We start from the raw sequence: 18,342 nt of genomic DNA, 5'->3' as shown, positions 1-18,342 counted from the left end.
CTCACTTGACCACACACCAACAGAGCCACCAGTAAGGGAAGCCCTGTGAGTGCCCCGACTGCAGGAAGGGCTTTGTGCACTGCCCCAACTCCATCCCGCATCAGGGGACCCACACTGGGCAGAGCCCTGGTGACCCACAGTCACTGTGAGCCATGGTGGGAAGACACTTGGCTGGTTCTCCTTTTGGTTTGACCCTCATTTTCTTCTGATTTATCTCCATCCCTTAAAAACATTTGAAACTGGACTAAAAAGAAAGAAAAGGATCAAAGATGTGTAGAGTCCCACCATTTAATAGGGAATTTAGGGTTTGGGACATATTCTGGAAAAACTGTGGGTTTTTGGGGGATTTGGGGCAGTATTCTCCATCTCTTTGCATTCCAAAAGCCAAGATGGATTGATCTGTCACCTCAAAAGGACTCAGTCCCACTGAGAACAACTCAATCTTACCCCAAAAGGCCTCAACCCCACCTCAAAATGGCTTGTTCCCACCTCAGAAAATTCAGTCCCATGCCAAAACACCTCAATTCCACAGCCTCCAGGGTATGATGGGGTTGGAAGGAGATTGGGAGACATGGGATCCAAATTTGAGGGTGTGGGATGGGGATTGTGTGGTGCTGGGTGGGTGGGATGTATTTTGATAGTAAAGAAAACTTTCAGAATTATTGCTTTCTGTCCTGTTCATTTTCTAACAGTTCCAGTTTGTTTTTCAGAGTGCCTCCTTCTGAGCTTATTTTGTTTGTGTCCTTTCTCTCCTGCCTTTTTTTGCCTCCTCTGTTTCTCTCACAGTGTCTGTCTTGACCCAGGGCAGCTCCCACTAAAGATCCTCCCCTGATTTAATTCCCAATCCATGAGCTACAACAACCATGGGTGAAGTTATGAAGGCTGGCAGTGAAATGTCACTGTAAGATCTTGTTTCACTGGGCTTTTGGCTCCTTGTGAAGAGCTTTGCCTTCAAGGGCAGGAACATCTTTTCTTGGCTGGGATCTGGGATTGCAGACCCTGGCAGTGTGTGCCATGGATCCCAGAGGGGCATTCCCGAGGCTCCCAGGGTGCTGCTCCTGCCGTGCCTCCCAAGGAGCTGTGCAGGGCCAGGGGACAAGGTCCAGCAGCTGGGCTGGTTCTGCAGTGCCACAACAGCCCCTGGTTCCAGGAGTTTCCACACTTTCAGCAGCAGTTCCTTGGCTCCAATGATGCCCTGCTGTGTCACAAGGGATATTTGGGGTCATCAAGTCCTTCAGTGTCACAATGGCCTGCCTGGTTCCATGAGCTTCCAGTGTCCCACTGGACTCCTTGGATGGGCAGGGTGACAATGGACCATTGGCTCCATGCAGCCCCGCTGGGGCACCATGGACTCCTTGGTTCCAGGAGGTTCCAGTGCTGCCACCACGGTCTCCTTGGACCCACAGTGTCACAGTGGCCACTGGATCCACGTGGCCCTGGTGTGTCACAGTGGCCCCTTGGTTCCAGGGGACCCCAGGGTCACAGTGGGCTCCTTGCTTCCATGTCCCCCCTCAGTGTCACAACGGCCCCTTCGTTCCATGAGGAACACAAAAGCTTTGTAGGAACATGGAGCAAATCCTGCTGAACACACCTGGGAACATCTGTCTGCTTTCAAAAGAGAGGTTAAAGGTGAGGATGGCACCAGCAGCTTCCATCTGCAACAGAGAACATGGGAAGGGACAGAGAATTCAGCTGAAAGACTGAGAGAATTCTGCTTACAGAGATCATTTCTGCTCACACTGTCCCTTGTAGAAAGGTGACATCATTCCAGGCAGCCTGGACTGAGCATGTGGTTCCTGAGGGGGGTTTGTTGTTCAGGAAACCTGCTCAGGCTTTTCCATTCTTTCCTTACCAAGAAGAAAACTTCTCCTGGGCCTGTGTGCAGGCAGAGCCCTGAGGAGAGCAGGTGGGACATGGTGCAATGGGCTGGGACATGGAGCTGCAGAGCTCAGGGGACAAGGTTCTGATGGAGGGCACAGGGATGTCAGTCCCAGGTGGGCCATGTCAGACATGGTGAGGTTGGGATGAGGAGCAGGTTGTCCAAACAGGGTCAGCCCTAAAGGGGCTCGTCCTTCTCTGTGCCCAGACCTCCTAACGAGACAATCAGCATCAAGATCACCTGGGGAATGCTTCTATCTGCTCTTCTCTGAACTGAAAACTAAAAATATACTCACTTGATTGAAGATAAAAAGTTGAGGTGCACTTGGAAATCTTCCTTCCTAAAAGAACTACAAATGGACTTCAATGAGCTGCACAAGCCCTGAAGACTTGAAGACAATTGAAGGAACACAAAGAGCCCAAAAGGGATTTCTGTATTTTCATCAGCCCCACAGTGGATTTGGGGCTGAGCCCAGGACCCCCAGGCACTGAGAGAAGGTTGCAGAAGCTGCTCAAGGAGTCAGAAGCAAAACTCCAAGTCCCTTGGAGCATCCCTGGGCCCCACTGAGGGCAGGGAGTGCCCAAGGCTGCGCAGGCACTGCTGAGAGCAGATCCTTGAGGGCAGGATTGCAGGGAGCCCAAGGCTGTGAGCAGGGAACTGCAATGCTGAGCAAGGCCTGGGCTGGCTGCAGGGAGCAGAAAGGCCAAGCCCTGAGCCCAGGCTGGCACAGCAGGGCCTGTCCCTGGTGGGTGGCTCGGGGCTGTTTGTGGGGCAGGGGGATGGCAGGGGCAGCAAGGACAAATGGCATCAACCTGTGGGACACTGCAGATCCTCATGGAACCAAGGGCCAGTGTGACACTGTGGGAAGTTGTGGAACCAAGGGATCATCATGGCACTGCTGGGGCCCATGGAACCAAGGGGCCAGGGTGACTCTGTGAGGCCTCATGAAAACAAGAGGCCACTGTGAGCCTGCAGGGCTGTAACAGCCCAGAAAACCTAAATGCTGGGGGGAACCAAAGGTTTCTTTACTTGCCTTTGCTACAAAGGAGGAACACCAACCAGATATTCTCAACATGGACAGATGCAAAGAATATTCTTGGTAGGAAGGGACCCACAAGGATCATCAAGTCCAGCTCTTAAGTGAATGGCCCACACAGGGATTGAACCCACAACCTCTGTGATGAGCACCACGCTGTAACCAACTGAGCTAGGAGGTCAGAGTGACACAAAACTTTACTGGCAAAACACAGACAATCAGGAACTTTGGCAAAGGGTTTATCACAACATCCAGTTCAACATGAAACTCTTATCATAGCATTAACTTCAGTAACTTAGCCCATGTGATCTAAAAACCTTTAACCCTTAAGATGATATGGGTTAACCCAACAATGTCCCAGGTAAGTAGGATTAGAAGAAGAAGAAATGGAGAACAACACAAACAGAGCAGATCTGTAGAAAGACACACATACAGGTACCAGCTGCTTGGGTTCCAGCGTCGCTCACAGAGGAGCCCCAGGAGAAGGCAGCAATCAGAGCATGGGCTGGCCTCGTGCTCCGGCTTTTAACCCCCTGGGCCTCCATGGGCCCGCCCCTTGGGTGGGACTCCCAGTTGTTTGTCCAATCAGAGTCAGGGTAGGTGCAGCTGATATTGTGTGATTGATTGACAGCTGAGCCAATGAGAGCTGGGATAATGCTGCCCGTGCAGTGTGATTGATGGACAGCTCGGCCAATGAGAGCTGGGTTACCATACTGGCTGTGCATTGTGTTGCCCCATGGAATCGGCGACCATTGTGAAACTCGGGGTTCCCCAGGAACCAAGGGCCCGTGGTGACCTTGTGGAGCCCGTGGTGTCACAGAGGAGCCACTGTGACACAGCGAGGGTGTGTGGAGCCAAGGGGCCATTGTGACACTGCAGAAGCAAAAGGGAACATTGTGACCCTCCAGGGCCTCATGGAACCAAGGAGAGCATTGTGACACTGTGGGGTCCCACAAAACCAAGGGAACATGGAACAGCTCTGGCTGGCTGGGCCTCCTGGGGACTCCCTGACAGGTCTGGCTGACCTTGGCATGTTGAGGGCTGCTCCTCCTCTGCCCCTGGAGCACTGGGGCTCTGGGCTTTCCTTCCTATGGGAGAGAACTGTCCTTCTCCTCCAGGGCCCATGGCCAAAACTGGGATTCCTCCTCCAAATTTCCTGATATGCAAAGATTGTTCCCAGATGAAATCTGCCAGGACAGACAGATCTGGCTGCCTTGGCCACTCAGGGGCCCACCTCTCCTCTGTCTTTCAGACACTGGGATCATGTGGTTTCTTTCTTATGGGAAAACATCATCCATCTGGACCTGGTGCCCATTGCCAAAATCGGGAATCTGCCTCCAGAATTTCTCTTATCTAAGGATTATTCCCTATATCCAAGGATAGTTCCCAGACAAAAGCTGCCGGCACAGACAGGTCTGGCTGTCCTTGGCCTCCTGGGGGTCCCTCTCACCTGATTTCCAAACACTGGGGCTCGGTGCTTTCCTTCCAAAGGGAAGGAACCGTCCTTTTCAAAGTGTCTGTGGTCAAAATTGAGATTCCTCCTCCCAAATTCCATCTGTCCAAGGATTCCTCCATGACAAAAGCTACCAGGACAAACAGGTCTTTCTGGCTTGGCCTCCAAGGAGCCAGCTCTCTCCTCTTCTGCCTTTGAAACACTTGGGCTCTGAGCTTTCCTTCCTATGGCAAAGAACTGTCCTTGTTATCTATGCAGAAATGGCCGAAATTGGGATTCCACCTCCAAAATTCCCTATATAAAAAGGTCTCTTTCAGACAGAAGCTACCAGGACAGAGAGGTCTGGCTGGCCTAGGCCTCTGAAGGCCGCCTTTCATCTGGCCCTGAAACACCAGTGTTCCATGCTTTCCTTCCTGTGGAAAAGAACCATCTTTCTCTTCCAGGTGTCCATGTCTGAAATTGGGATTCCACCTCTGAAATTCTATATATCCAAGGGTTGCTCCCAGGCAAAATCTGCCAGTACCATCAAGTCTGGCTGGCCTTGGCCTCTGGTGACTGCCCCTGCCACCCTGGGGCTGGGTTCTTTCCTTGCTGTGGAGATCACAGGGACACTGTGGGGACCTCATGAAACCAAGGGGATCCTTGTGGCACCCCTGGACCCCATGAAACCAAGGGGCCACGGTGACACAGTGGGGCTCCATGGAACCCAGAGACCACTGTGACTCTGTGGGGCCTTATGGAACCATGGAGACCATTCAGAGCCTTCAGGGCCCCGTGTGACCAAGGGGACATTGTGACACCTCAGGGCCTCATGGAAGCAAGGGACCATTGGGACACTGTGGGGCCTCATGGAACCAAGGGAACATGGAACAGGTCTGGCTGGCTTGGCCTCCCAGGGGCCACATGACAGGTCTGGCTGATCCTGGAATGTCAAAGCCTGTCTCTCATCAGCTCCTGGAGCCCTGGACCTCCGTGCTTTCTTTGCTATGGAAAACAACCACCCATCTTTTTAGATACCAACTGCCAAAATTGGTACACTCCCTAAAATTTCCTATATTGGGGCTCTGTTCTTTCCCTCCTGTAGAAAAGAACTGACCTTATTGTCCAGGAACCATGGCCAAATTTAGAATTTGGACTCCCAAATTCCATATATCCAAGGATTACTCCAAGACAAGGGCAGCCAGGACACAGAGATGTTGGGCTGGCCCTGTCCTCTGGTGATTTTCTTGGACTATGAGCAGAATGTTTTCAATTGCAAACACCTTGGAGAGTGGCCAGAGATCTCCCAAGGTGGGGTTTGGAGGCCTCAGGCACTTTATAGGGACAATGGAGCTCTGTGCTCCTTGGGTTGGAGGCTGAAGACAGTGCAGGAGAGCCATGAGAGTGTTTAAAGAGTGGTTTCAGAGATGGTGGATTCTTTTCACCTAGTGGAAAACAGCCAGAGAAAAATTAATTAATGCAAAGGGCAGCTGGGGAAGCCCAGACTGGACACAAGGAAAGAGGAATTTCCCTCCCAGGGCAGGGCTGTGGTGCAACACATCCCCCAGCAGGAGTCTGGAGCAGCCCAAGGCTCTGTGTGCCCAGGCAGAGGCAGGCAGGACGCAGAGCTGTCAGCAAAGGAAGGGCCCAGCCAGGTGGGGCAGCCGGGGGATGCCGACAGCCTGCAGGGACAGAGGCGCAGGGCATGGACACCGTAGCACAGCCTGGGCTGCACAGGGCACAGGCATGGGCAGCAGCTGAAAGGCCCTGACACAGCCAACTCCTGCAGCACTTGGGCCATGGCTGCTGGCCCTGGGCCTGAGGCATCAGGAGGGGACAAGTGACCCTTGCAGGCCTGGGGCCTCATTGCCTCCTTGTCCCTGCTCAGCAGCCTGGCAGGGGCCGCCCCATGGTGCTGCCCTTGGCATTGCACATCCCCACATCCCAGTGGCCTGGGAAGAGCCCTGAGCAAGGAGGGAGGGACAGGATCTGCCTTGGCAGGGGCTGGGGCTCAGGCCTTGGCCCTTTGCATTCCTGAAACACATCCAGGTTTGGTCAGCATCAGAGACACCTTTGCCTTGTTTGTGCCCACCTGTCATCACTGCCTGCAGTGTTCTGCTCTGACTGGAACCTGAGGACACTTTCTCAGTTGTATCTCTTAGTGGGAACCATTAAAAATTGAAGAAACATCAGTATTTCAATTTAATTTTGACTTCTTGAGAAGTTTTTTGAAAACTCACTCAAGGACTGAGTCATGTAAACAACACCAAAACTCTAGAGACTCATTAAAGTTCTTCTGCTCTATCTGTGCTGCTGAGCTGAGCTGGTCTCCTGGCAACCACAAAGAGCTTCAAAAAGACATTTCTCCTGAGGAGCAGCTCCTCTTCCAGCCCAGCAGGGCTGAGGGTGCTGCCTGCATCTACCTGAGAGGAATGAAGCAGACAGAGGCTCAGAGAAACTGGAAGGACAATTCTGAGATCATTCACAGAGAAATCTTCACAACTTTTGGAAATTCTGAGCTTCTTCATGGAGAAATGTTCCCCACTTCTGACAGGGTAAGTCTGTGGCTGCAGGGATCTCCTCAAGCTGAGCCAGGACAGCACTGAGGTGACTGTAAGGATGGCTCTGCTGCCCTTGCTGCTTTGGGGGAGGATGTGCTCCAGAGCGGGGCTGCCCTGGGCACCGTCAGAGGGACAGGGCAGGACGGCTCCTGCTGCCAGGGACGGCTGCAGGGGCTGAAGCTGGGGCTGCAGCCAGGGCTGCCCAGGGCTGTGGTGCAGAGCAGGTGCTGCAGCCCTGAGGGCTCTTGGCCAGCCCAGGGCATCTGCCACCTGCCAGGGGCAGCTCTCAGCCTGCCTGGGAGCTCCCATGGATGCTGGAGGGGAGCTGTGGGTGCAAGGAGTGGCTCCTGCTAGGGCAGGTCCTGCTGCTGTGGAGAGGCTGCTGTGTGGGCCAGGGCTGCTCAGAGCTCCAGCTCATTTCCAGCTCATGTCTGAGGGGACTTTTCATGAGCACATTCAGGGCAGGAGTTTCCCTCTTGAGTCTCTGCTTTCCTGAATCTGTGCTCCTATTTTTCCCTGGCTCAGCTTGTGGCAATGAAAACTAAGCTCTGCAGGGTAGAGCAGGGGCTAAGGCTCTTAAACCATCAGGCTGAGGATTCCTGGGAAGCTCAGCAAGGGCCTCCACCTCCCCAGCCTCCAGATCCATGCAGCATCCCCTTTCCATGGTGCCCAGGCCTGGGGGAGCTGTTCTTTAACCCCTGCAGCCCCGAGCAGCTGCAGGGCAGAGCTGGCCCAGGGCTGGACTGGGCTCTGGCAGCACTGGCAGGGAAGGAGCCCGGGGCCACAGGAACAGCTCGGGCTGGGACAGCTCCAGCAGCAGAGCCCTGGGCAGGGAGGGAGGGAGGCAGTGCTGAGGGAAGCCCTGCTGCAGGGCAGATGTGGCACCTGCCGGCCCTGCCCTGCAGGGCAGACACTGCCCTGAGCAGCACAGCTCTGCTGTCCCCTCCCAGCCAGCACAGCCCTCAGCCCGGGGGCTCGGGGCCCTCAGTGCCCTCCTGGGCTGGCAGAGCAGCAGCAGAGATGAAGGGCATCTCTCCTGCCATGTGCCCATTCCCTGCTGACCAGGGCCTGAGGGCCACTGTCCTGCACTGCTGCTGCCTGGCAGGGGCTGTGCAGGGCTGGCCAGGGAAAGGCTTTTCCTCAGGGCCTGCCTCTCTCTCTCTCCTTGCCTTGCCCAGGTGCTCCTGGCATTGCTGAGGGGCTCTCTGGGAATGGCAGTTCCAGCTGCAGGCTCAGGCCCAGCCCTGGGGCTCCTCCTGTGCAGGCTGAGCACAGCAATGGGGTGTCCCAGCTCCCTCTGCCCCGGGGAGCTCTGGGCAGGGCAGGCTGGCAGGCTGGGAATGAGCTGACTCTCCTCCAGCAGTGCCTTGGACAGGAGCCGTGGTTTGTCCTGGGGATGCCCTCCCAGCTGTGAGCTGCCTCCAGGGGACACTGGGGGACAGGAGTGCCCTTGGCCAGGAGTGGGGCTGAGACTCTGAGAAAGGCTGAGCCACTTTGCTCTGCTGTGGGTCCTTCTGCTCTCAGCTGCGTCAGGCTGATTTTCAGGGGAACACAGAGACTGCCCTCAATCTCAGAAATGGCAGATAAGCAGAGAGGCAGTGACAGAGCAGCTGGCTTCACTGGGTTCCAGCCAATGCTCTTGCATTGCACAGTTCTCTCTGATCTCCCTGGGCACAGCAGGAAAGCCTCTCAGAGTTCCTTTGGCCATAACCATTTCTTAGCCCTGGTACAGGAGATGCTGCCAAGCTCCACTGCCTCAGAAGAAGTTTGGGCTGATGAAATCCAACCCCAGGACTGGCCCCTGTCCCTGTTCCCATGACCCCACTGCTGCAGAGCAGAGCTGACCCCTCGGTGTCCATGGGCAGAGCCCCTGCTCATCACAGCAGCGGGGCCAGATCCCAGCAGAGCTCCAGGCACGGGGCTGAAGGAAGGGCTCTGAGAAAAGGAAAATTGGGTGGAACTGAGTGGCAAGGGAAGGGCTGGGAGAAAGGGCTTGGGCATTGCTCAGCAAAGTCTCCCTTGACTTATCACTGTCTCCTATTTCAACAGGACCTCATGTCCAGAGCGAAGAAATGTCCAACAGCAGCTCCATCAGCCACTTCCTGCTGCTGCCATTGGCACACACGCGGCAGCTGCAGCTCCTGCACTTCTGCCTCTTCCTGGCCATCTCCCTGGCTGCCCTCCTGGCCAACGGCCTCATCATCAGCGCCGTAGCCTGCGGCCACCTCCTGCACAGCCCCATGTTCTTCTTCCTGCTCAACCTGGCCCTCAGCGACCTGGGCTCCATCCTCACCACTGTGCCCAAAGCCATGCAAAATTCCCTCTGGGACACCAGGAACATCTCCTACGCAGGATGTGCTGCACAGCTCTTTTTGTATGCATTTTTTATGTCAGCAGGGTATTGCCTCCTGACTGTGATGTGCTACGACCGCTACGTGTCCATCTGCAAACCCCTGCACTACGGGACCCTCCTGGGCAGCAGAGCTTGTGCCCACATGGCAGCAGCTGCCTGGGCCAGTGCCTTTCTCAATGCCCTGCTGCTGACAGCCAATACATTTTCCCTGCCCCTGTGCCATGGCAATGCCCTGGGCCAGTTCTTCTGCGAAATCCCACACATCCTCAAGCTCTCCTGCTCACACTCCAGGCTCAGGGAACTTGGGCTCATTGTGCTAAGTGTTATTCTATATTTTGGCTGTTTTGTGTTCATTGTTTTCTCCTATGTGCAGATCTTCAGGGCTGTGCTGAGGATCCCCTCTGAGCAGGGACGGCACAAAGCCTTTTCCACCTGCCTCCCTCACCTGGCTGTGGTCTCTCTGTTCCTCAGCACTGGCACATTTGCCCACCTGAAACCTCCCTCCATCTCCTCTCCATCCCTGGATCTGTCAGTGTCAGTTCTGTACTCGGTGGTGCCTCCAGCCCTGAACCCCCTCATCTACAGCCTGAGGAACCAGGAGCTCAAAGCTGCAGTGTGGACACTGATCACTGGACCATTTAATTAACACTAAACTGCTGGCCTGTTTCTTGAAATCACTTCTAATAAAAGTCATCTTTCTAGCACTTGTTGGTTTGGTTTTCAGGGGTTTCCTTTGTTTTAGTTTTCAATGATGTTCACAAAACAAGGCCAATGTTTGTGACCTTTACTGTCTTGTAATTCCCCTCATTTTCTCTCACCCTAGACTGTGTCAATGACGAGCTGTGCTCTCAGAAGCTTTAAGTGAACTAAAGGATCTCCCAGCAGAGTTTTCACTGGAGATCCCCCTTTTGTTCCCTTCTGTGTGGCTGCAGCAGCAATGTCTGTGTGCAGAGCTGGGGCAGATCAGTGCTGGCACAGCAGCTGTGCCCAGCAGCAGCAGCACTTGGTGTTGCCAGTGCTGCTGCCGTGGCCCTGCCCCGCTGCCCTCCTGGCCCTGCTGTTGCTGTAGGGCCTGAGTGCTCTCGGGGCCGGGCACAGGGCTGGGGGTGGCAGTGCCGGGGCTGCAGCAGGGACAGGCCATGGGCACTGCTGGGGCAGCGCTGACGCCTCAGGCCAGGGCCTGGGGGCTGCAGGCTCCTTGCCCAGGCTCTCTCCACAACACGGCCAGGCCAATGCTCAGCACAGAAAAGCCCCGTCAGCAGCCCCAGGCTGGCCGTGGGCAGGCTGGGGGCAAACAGCATCACACCATGGGAACGTCCCTTGGGGAGCAGGATCATCCTCCAAGTGCTTCAGGAATTGTCTGCAGGCTCCTGCAGTGCCTCCTGCTGCTCCCTTGCCAGAGGCACCACAGGCCAGGGGGGCACATCTGCCCTGCTGTGTCTGCCTGTGGGGCTCCCTGCTCTGGGCAATGAGGAGGGGCTGCAGAGGCTCTGCAGGACTGACAGGATGGGCTCTGGGGCTGTGAGGAGAAGCTGAGGGACCTGGGCTGCTGCACCTTCTCAAGAGGAGGCCCAGGGCTCATCCTGCAACTGCTGCAAGGGTGGTTTCAGAGAATCACAGAATCAGCAAGGTTGGAAAAAACCTTGGAGATCATCAAGTCCAACCTGTGCCCTGACACCACCTTGTCTCCTCTGAGCCTCCTCTTCTCCAGGATAAACAACCCCAGCTCCCTCAGACACTCCTCACAGCACTTGTGTTCCAGACCCCTCACCAGCCTTGTTGCCCTTCTCTGGACACGCTCCAGCCCCTCCATGTCCTTCCTAAACTGGGGGGCCCAGAACTGGACACAGCACTCGAGGTGCAGCCTCACCAGTGCCCAGCACAGGGGAAGAATCCCTGCCCTGCTCCTGCTGCCCACACCATTCCTGATCCAGGCCAGGAGCCATTGGCCTTCTTGCCCACCTGCCCACACTGCTGCCTCATGTCCAGCCTGCTGTCCAGCACTGCCCCATGTCCCTTTCTGCCTGGCCACTGTCCAGCCACTCTGTCCCCAGCCTGGAGCACTGCAGGGCTTGTTGTGGCCAAAGTGCAGGACCCGGCCCTTGGTCTTGTTCAGCCTCAGCCTGTTGGATTTGGGCCCTGGATCCAGCCTGTGCAGGGCCCTGTGCACAGCCCTCCTACCCTCCAGCACATCCACACTCACACCCAGCTTGGTGTCCCCTGCAAATTTGCTGATGCTGGACTCAATCCCCTCCTGCAGATCCTCAGTGCAGATATTGCAATCCCCGCTGGCTGCCTCTGATCCCTGGGCCATCCTGGGGGTGCCCTGGGATGGCTCTCAAGGGGATCTGTTCCATCCCCTTGCTGGGCACCCAGGGCAGGCTGACAGGCCTGCAGTTCCCCACATCCTCCTTGCAGCCCTTCTTGGGGATGGGCTCCCATTGGCACCTCCAGTCCTCTGGGCCCTCCCTGCTGAGCCAGGACTGAGGAGAAATGATGGAGAGCACCTTGGGGACTTTACACAGACACAATCTCCAGGTTGCACATGATGTACTGGTCTGTGCAGTCCCCTACACCAGGTTCCCAAGACATGTTTTTAATATTGTTGAGTTGTTTTCCTAGGGCTAGTATATATTCTGTTATGGGCTCTTCCTCTGCTTGTGATGATGTTCCCTTCTGCACCTCACAGGGTCGCCCACACAGGATCCCAAAGGGACTCAGTCCTTCCTTTGCCTTTGGCTTAGTTCATGTGTGTAAGAGCTAAAGGGAGAGACTGAGGCCAAGGCAGGTTGGCCTCCTGTCCTCATTTCACCATTTGCTGCTTGATCAGGTGCTTCATCTTTGCCACTTGTCCACTTGACTGGGGACTATATGGGGTGTGTCATTGCCAATTTATACCCAAAGTATTGCTAATCTGTTAATTTGGGGAAAAAAAAGGGGTTTTCTGTCTGAGAAGATGACAGCAGGAATCCCAAATTGTGGTACAATTTCTTTGATCAATACTTTGACCACCTCTCGAGCCTCAGCAGTTCTAGTGGGAAAAGCCTCAGGCCATCCTCAGAAGGTATCAGTTCATACCAAGAAATAACAAAACCCTGATTTCTTGGGAGTTCTGAAACATCAATTTGCCATTGTTGGCCAGGTCTATTCCCTTTCCGAGTTTGACCCATTTCTGGCTTTGGAGTGTTTTTGGGATTAGTCTGGAGGCAGAGATCCCACTGTTGGGTTACTTGCCTTACTGTAGTGTATCACTTTCTAGCTATGATGCCCCGAGTCAAGTGCTTATGCAGGGCCTCTGTTCCCCAAAGCCTCTTCTTATGCTCTTCCTTTCCTATAGACCATATCAGATGGCTGGGTATGATTGCCTTTCCTTCTGGAGTGTAGGCCCAGCCTTCTTTATTGTATGTCCCCTTCAGATCTGTGATTAGTTTTGGATCCTTTTTGTCATAATTTGGCTTAACCTCAAGAGAAATTTTTCCATCTGGAATTCAAGCTCCTTTTCCTCTGTCTTTGATGCTTCTTTTGCCTCTCTGTCCACCAGCTTGTTTCCTTTTTCTAATTCTGAGTTTGCTTTTTGATGTGCTCTGATATGCATGATTGCTATTTTCCTTGGGAGCTGTACTGCCTTTAATAATCTCAGGATTTCTTTTGGAGCATCGTTTAGATCCAGGTGGCTTGAGCACGTTGCTTCAATGGTTTCCAAGCAGTCCTGGTGTCCTGTTCCCCTGTGTTTCCACTGAGGAAAGAAGCTGCATTGACAATGTTAGTGACCACAATCTCCACATCATTCTGTTCTACCATGATGGCTTGAGACCTCAGGAATCCCTGTGGAGGAAGCCAATGCCCGCCCTTCCCTTTGAATACTGCAGACCCTGTATGGGACTCCAGCACAGTCATTTTCTGTCCCAAGGTGAATTTCCCTGCCTCTTGGATGTTCAGCACCACAGCTGCTACCGCACCCAAGCACCCTGGCCATCCTTCTGCAGTCGCATCCAATTGCTCAGAAATGCAGGCACTGCCCCACGGTGTGGTCCCAGATCTTGTGCTAATATTCCTGGGGTGATCCCCTGTTTCTCATGAGAAAACAAAAAGAAAGGCTCACTCACATCAGGGAGCCCCAGGGCTGGAGCTGACATTAGGGCCTTTTTCAGTAGTTCCAAGGCCCGTGGAGCTGGTTTATCCCATTGGAGATGCTTCTGCTCGGTGTTGATCAGTGCATACGGGGCTGAACAAGCAGTCCATAATTACAGATCCAGAGGTGACACGACCCAGTCATTCCCAGAGAAGTTCTCAGCTCCTTTACAGTCTGTGCCTTTGGTGTTTGGCATGTAGCCTCCTTCCAGGCTCATCCTAAGGTCCTTTGCCCAGCACTAATCTCACAGCCCAAGTAAATGACTTCTCTCTGCATTATCTGGGCTTTCTTCCTAGACACTCGGTACCCTCGGAGCCCTAAAAAATTCAAGAGACTCACTGTCCAAGCCATGCAAGTATCTTCTGTTTCAGTGGCAATCAGGATGTCATCTAGGTCTTGTAGCAATCTTTCTTTCCCAGGTGGGGATTCCCAAGCCTTGAGATAATTGGCAAGTTGATTGCTAAATGTGGTGGGGGAATTTTGGAGGCAGTCCAGTCCAGGTGAGTTGAGTTCTTCATCCACTTTTAGGATTTTTCCATTCAAAGGCAAATATCTTTTGTCTGGCTTCATGCAGAGGGAAGCAAAAGAAAGCATCCTTCAAATCTGAAACACTAAACCAAGTTAGTTCTGCTGTTAATACTGTTAACAAAGTATATGGATTTCCTGCTATGGGATATAAATCCTCGATTATTTTATCAACTGCTCTCAAATCCTGGACTACTCTATATGTTCCACCAGGTTTATGGAGCAGTAATATGGGAGTGTTGAAATCAGATTTGCATTCTCTTAACAGGTCCCATTGCAAAAATATTTCCATTACCGGCTGGATTCCTTCCCTGTCTTCTTTCTTTAAGGGATATTGTTTTACTGTTACCATTCATTGTCCCTTATTAAGCTTTACCTCTCCTGATTATGCAGTTTCGGCTTTTCCTGTCTTCTCTGTGGCCCACACAGCACACTTGGGCTATGATGTATTCACTGATTTTTCATTCTATGGGAACACCAACTAAAAGTAAACTCATAATTTCAATGTATTGTTGAGCGAGTACCTCCAGAGGAATTTGCCCTTTTTTCAAGTCTCATGACTGCATTTAATTTTTCAAATCAATCCCTTCCCAGGAGTGCATGTCGTGAATTAGGCATATCTAAAAATTTGTGTATACCTATTAGCTTTCCCAGTTTATATTTCAGTGGTTCACAAAAGGAAGCCTTTTCAGCTTGGCCAGTGCCTCTTTTAAAAATCGTGTCCCTCAGTAGAACCCATTCAAACCTCAAGAAACTTTGGAGTTTGGTTCTGATTCTTAATGCTTGAGAGATTTCTTCAACTCTCTCTCAGGGACTGATGTCTGATGTTCAGGGACTCAGCCCCCAACCCACAGGAGAAGTCCTGGTGCTGTGTCTGTGCTGCTGAGCTGGGCAGGGCTCCTGGCACAGAGGCAGCTCCTGGCAAGGGCAGCACTGCAGAGACAGCTCTGCCCAGGAGCAGCTCCTCTCCAGCCCAGCAGGGCTGGGGCACTGCCTGCAGCCACCCCGGGCACAGCACAGAGGCACAGAGAGATGGGAGCAGCCTGGGCTGGGAGGGTGACTGAGCTCTCAGTAGGGGAGAAATCTGCACAGTGTTTGCATCAATAATTCTCTGGCTGTAGGAAAGTTCAACTTCCATTCCTGGAGGGGTCTCCTAAGGCTGGCACATCCCACAGTTTCCAGGATCTTTTGCAAGGGCTCTCCCAGTTCCTCTGGCACAGAGGAGGAGGACACAGGGCAGAGAAGGGCAGTTCCTGCAGGCAGCAAGGGCAGGCAGCAGAAGGGAGAAAGAGGGTAAAGGTAGCCTGGGGTGGGAGCACAGGAGAGAGCCCAGCAGGGGAGAAAGCTCTGGCTGCAGAGCAATGCAGGTGAGTCCCTGGGAGTGCTCTGACAATGCCAGCACTGACAGGACCTGTCAGGAAAGGTTTGTGCAATCTCCTTTCAGGCCCTGAGGTTCCAGGGCTCAGCACCAAATGCACCACGGGGCTCAGTGGGATCAAGAAGGTCCTAACAAAGCACGGCTCTGCCTTGATTTCCCTCTGGGGTCTAATGCAGTTCATAAGGAAATGATGGAGAAACACTTTTAGAGAAAGATTTCACATCTTCTAAGAAATACACATTCCTGATATAAAGGGTGTGTTTTAATACTGTTCTCTTTGGAGCAGAGGTGATTGCAGCATTCTGTGATTGACACTGATCCAGGGTCTCTCCTCAGGAGGCCTGGCCTGCTCAGAGAAGCTGTGCCTTGAGGGCTGAGCCAGTGTGGACAACCTTGCTGCACATTGCCCAAGCCCATCCTGTGTGTCCTCCCTCACCTGGGACCTGCTTGGCTTGGAGAGCTGCCTGCACTCAGCAATAAAGGGGGTTTCTATTTTTTGAAGCAATGTAAAACTCCTAATTTTCCCCACTGGAAACAGACCCACTCGTCAAGTGTGTGCCAGCCCAAGGTGCCACCAAAACCCCTCCAGCCCTGCCCTGGGCCAGCTGTGAGGGTGGGTCATCATCCCAACCTGCACTGGGCCCTGCAAGGGGCTGTGCCCACGGACACTGCACTGACCCCACTGCTGGGTTTGGGGGCCACGGCCACCGTGAGCAGTTCCAGTTTCCTTGGAAACACTGGGGAGGACTGGGACATACTGGGGAACACTGGGAACGCTGTGGGAGACACTGGGACATACTGGGAGTGACACTGGGGAGGACTGGGACAACCTGGGAACACAGGGAATCCTGAGGAGGAATGTGGGTGGACTGGGATGGGCTGTGGGGGTACACTGAAACATACTGGGCCATACTGGGAGTGGTACTGGGCAATACTGGGGAAAACTGGGGATGCTGTGAGTGATACTGGGGGATACTGGGAGAAACTGGGGAAGACTGGGGGACAATGGGATGTACTCTGCATAACTCTGGGGTGAAGTGGAACGAATGGGAATGAATTCAGGTGTATTAGGAGCAGCTGGGGTATCCTGGTAGGGTCTGGAGGGGCACTGCGGTTGTATTGGGCTGTACTGGGCCTGAACTGGGCTGTACTGGGAGGCACTGGAGTGGTTGAATGGGCTGTTCTCGCCGCCGCCGCTGCTCCCCATTTGCTGAGGCTCCCGCCCATCACCCCCCGCAGCCAATCAGCGCCGCGGACCGCGGCCTCGGGGCGGTGCCTGATGTCGGCGCCATGTTTCTTTTTGCCTTCATCTCCCATCATGCCCCGCGGCCCAATTGAGCCCCATTGCAGGTGGGACTACAACGCCCGTCATGCCCCGCGCTCCACAGACACCCCCCCCCCCCCCCCCCCCCCCCCGCTTTTCTCCCGGTATCCGCCATTCCTTTGTCCCGTAAGTCTCCCCCAGACCCTCCAGGATCTGTAAGTGCCCCCTCCGCGCCCCTTCGGGACCCTCCAAAAGCGTCCCCGGATCCCCTGTGTCTATGGGCTCCCAACCCCACTGGGAATTCATCTCCTATCGTCCCCCGCGGCCTCAGATCCCCCCATAACACAGTTCAGCACCTAAAGCTCCTTCCGTGCCCCGCGCTCTAAAGAGCCCGGTCAGAGCTTACCAAGTTCCCCCGAAGCGCTCCCGACCCGTGTACGTTCCTCCCGAGGACCTCAAGTGGCGGCTCGGACACAAAAGTGTCCCCCAAGTGCCTTCCCCAATCCCCAAACGCCCTGTTCGAGCCACTTCCGGGACTACAGCTCCCAGCATGCTCCGCGGCGCCGGTAGACGCCTATTCCAGCCGTGACTTCATCTCCCAGCATGCCCCGCGCCCCGAGAGCCATTGGAGCTGTGCTTTGAACTCCCGTGATGCTCCGCGGCCCCGTTCAACCGTGTCCTACCCGCGCCTACAACTCCCATCATGCCCCGCGCCCCAGAGAGCCCCCTCAGAGCCCCCCAAGTGCCCGCCCGGACCCCGAAGGGCCCCCAGATTCCCCTCCCTGACCTCCGAGTGCCCCCTGGAGCCCCAAGTGCTCCCCCGGACCCCGAATTGTCCGACAGAATCCCTAAGGGCCCCTGCAAGTGCCCACCCGGCTCCCCCAAGTGTCCTCCAGACCCTCAAGTTCTCTCCAAATTCCCTCCCCAGCTGCAAAACTGCCCCAAATGTGCCCCAGAAATGTCTCCGTGGTTCCCAAAGTGGCCTCTTTTACTCTGCCTGAGAACATGATAAAAAAGATGACAAAAGGGAAAAAAAATGTACTAACTAATATAAAGAGGGAGAAATCAATAGTCAGTAGTGGTCAACAAATTAATGAAGGGAATTGTGTTACTTAGAAACAAAGACTAATAACTTTTTTGGTTCCTAAAATGTATAGATTTTAAAAAATATAATAAGTAATAAAACACAGAATAATTTTTTATAAAATAATATCCAATTTGAATTTTATTACTTAATTATTATTTTAAAAGAAAAGTTTGGTTTGGTTTTTTTTGGCATTTGAGTCCCAGGTGGGCGATGTCAGACTTGGTGATGCTGGGCGTGAGGAGCAGACGCTCCACCAAGTATCCTCCAGACCCTCACGTTGTGTCTAAATTTCCTCCCAAGACCCAAAACTGCCACAAATGTTCCCCAGAAATGTCACCAAGGACCCCAAATTTGGCCCTTTTACCATGTCGGAGAAAATGACAAAAATTGTAAAAAAGATGACAAAAGGACTAAAATTAAAGCTAGTTAAGCATGAAGAGGGAAAAATCAATAGCCAATAGTGGTCAATGAATTAATGAAGGGAGTTATGTTACTTATAAAAAATGACTTTTAATGTTAAAAATATATAGATTTTTATATAAATATAAATATTAGGTAATGAAAATTTAGAAGAATATGATAATAAATGACATAAATGTAAATATACTTTTAATGATTAATTAGATTTTTTCCAAAAGAAAAATTCATAATTTTTTAATGTTTTGTGATGTCAGTCCCAGGTGGGCGATGTCAGA

At 53.3% G+C, this 18,342-nt stretch overlaps 2 protein-coding genes across 2 annotated transcripts in view; one reads left to right on the top strand and one right to left on the bottom strand.

Moving 5' to 3' along the window:
- LOC134562442 (olfactory receptor 14A16-like) overlaps positions 1 to 9,922 on the top strand; it is a 114,544-nt gene extending 104,622 nt beyond the window's left edge. The window contains exon 2 of the mRNA XM_063419836.1: positions 8,958 to 9,922. Coding sequence (XP_063275906.1) covers positions 8,981 to 9,907 — 927 coding nt within the window. The 5' untranslated portion in view covers positions 8,958 to 8,980 and the 3' untranslated portion in view covers positions 9,908 to 9,922. The remainder of the gene's footprint in view (positions 1 to 8,957) is intronic.
- LOC134562421 (olfactory receptor 14A16-like) overlaps positions 1 to 18,342 on the bottom strand; it is a 391,199-nt gene that overhangs the window by 247,836 nt on the left and 125,021 nt on the right. The gene's annotated exons all lie outside the window — the stretch shown is intronic.

The sequence above is a fragment of the Prinia subflava genome, chromosome 27 (genome assembly GCF_021018805.1).
Source record: "Prinia subflava isolate CZ2003 ecotype Zambia chromosome 27, Cam_Psub_1.2, whole genome shotgun sequence".
Classification (NCBI taxonomy): domain Eukaryota; kingdom Metazoa; phylum Chordata; class Aves; order Passeriformes; family Cisticolidae; genus Prinia; species Prinia subflava.
This window is presented reverse-complemented; position numbering and strand designations above follow the sequence as displayed.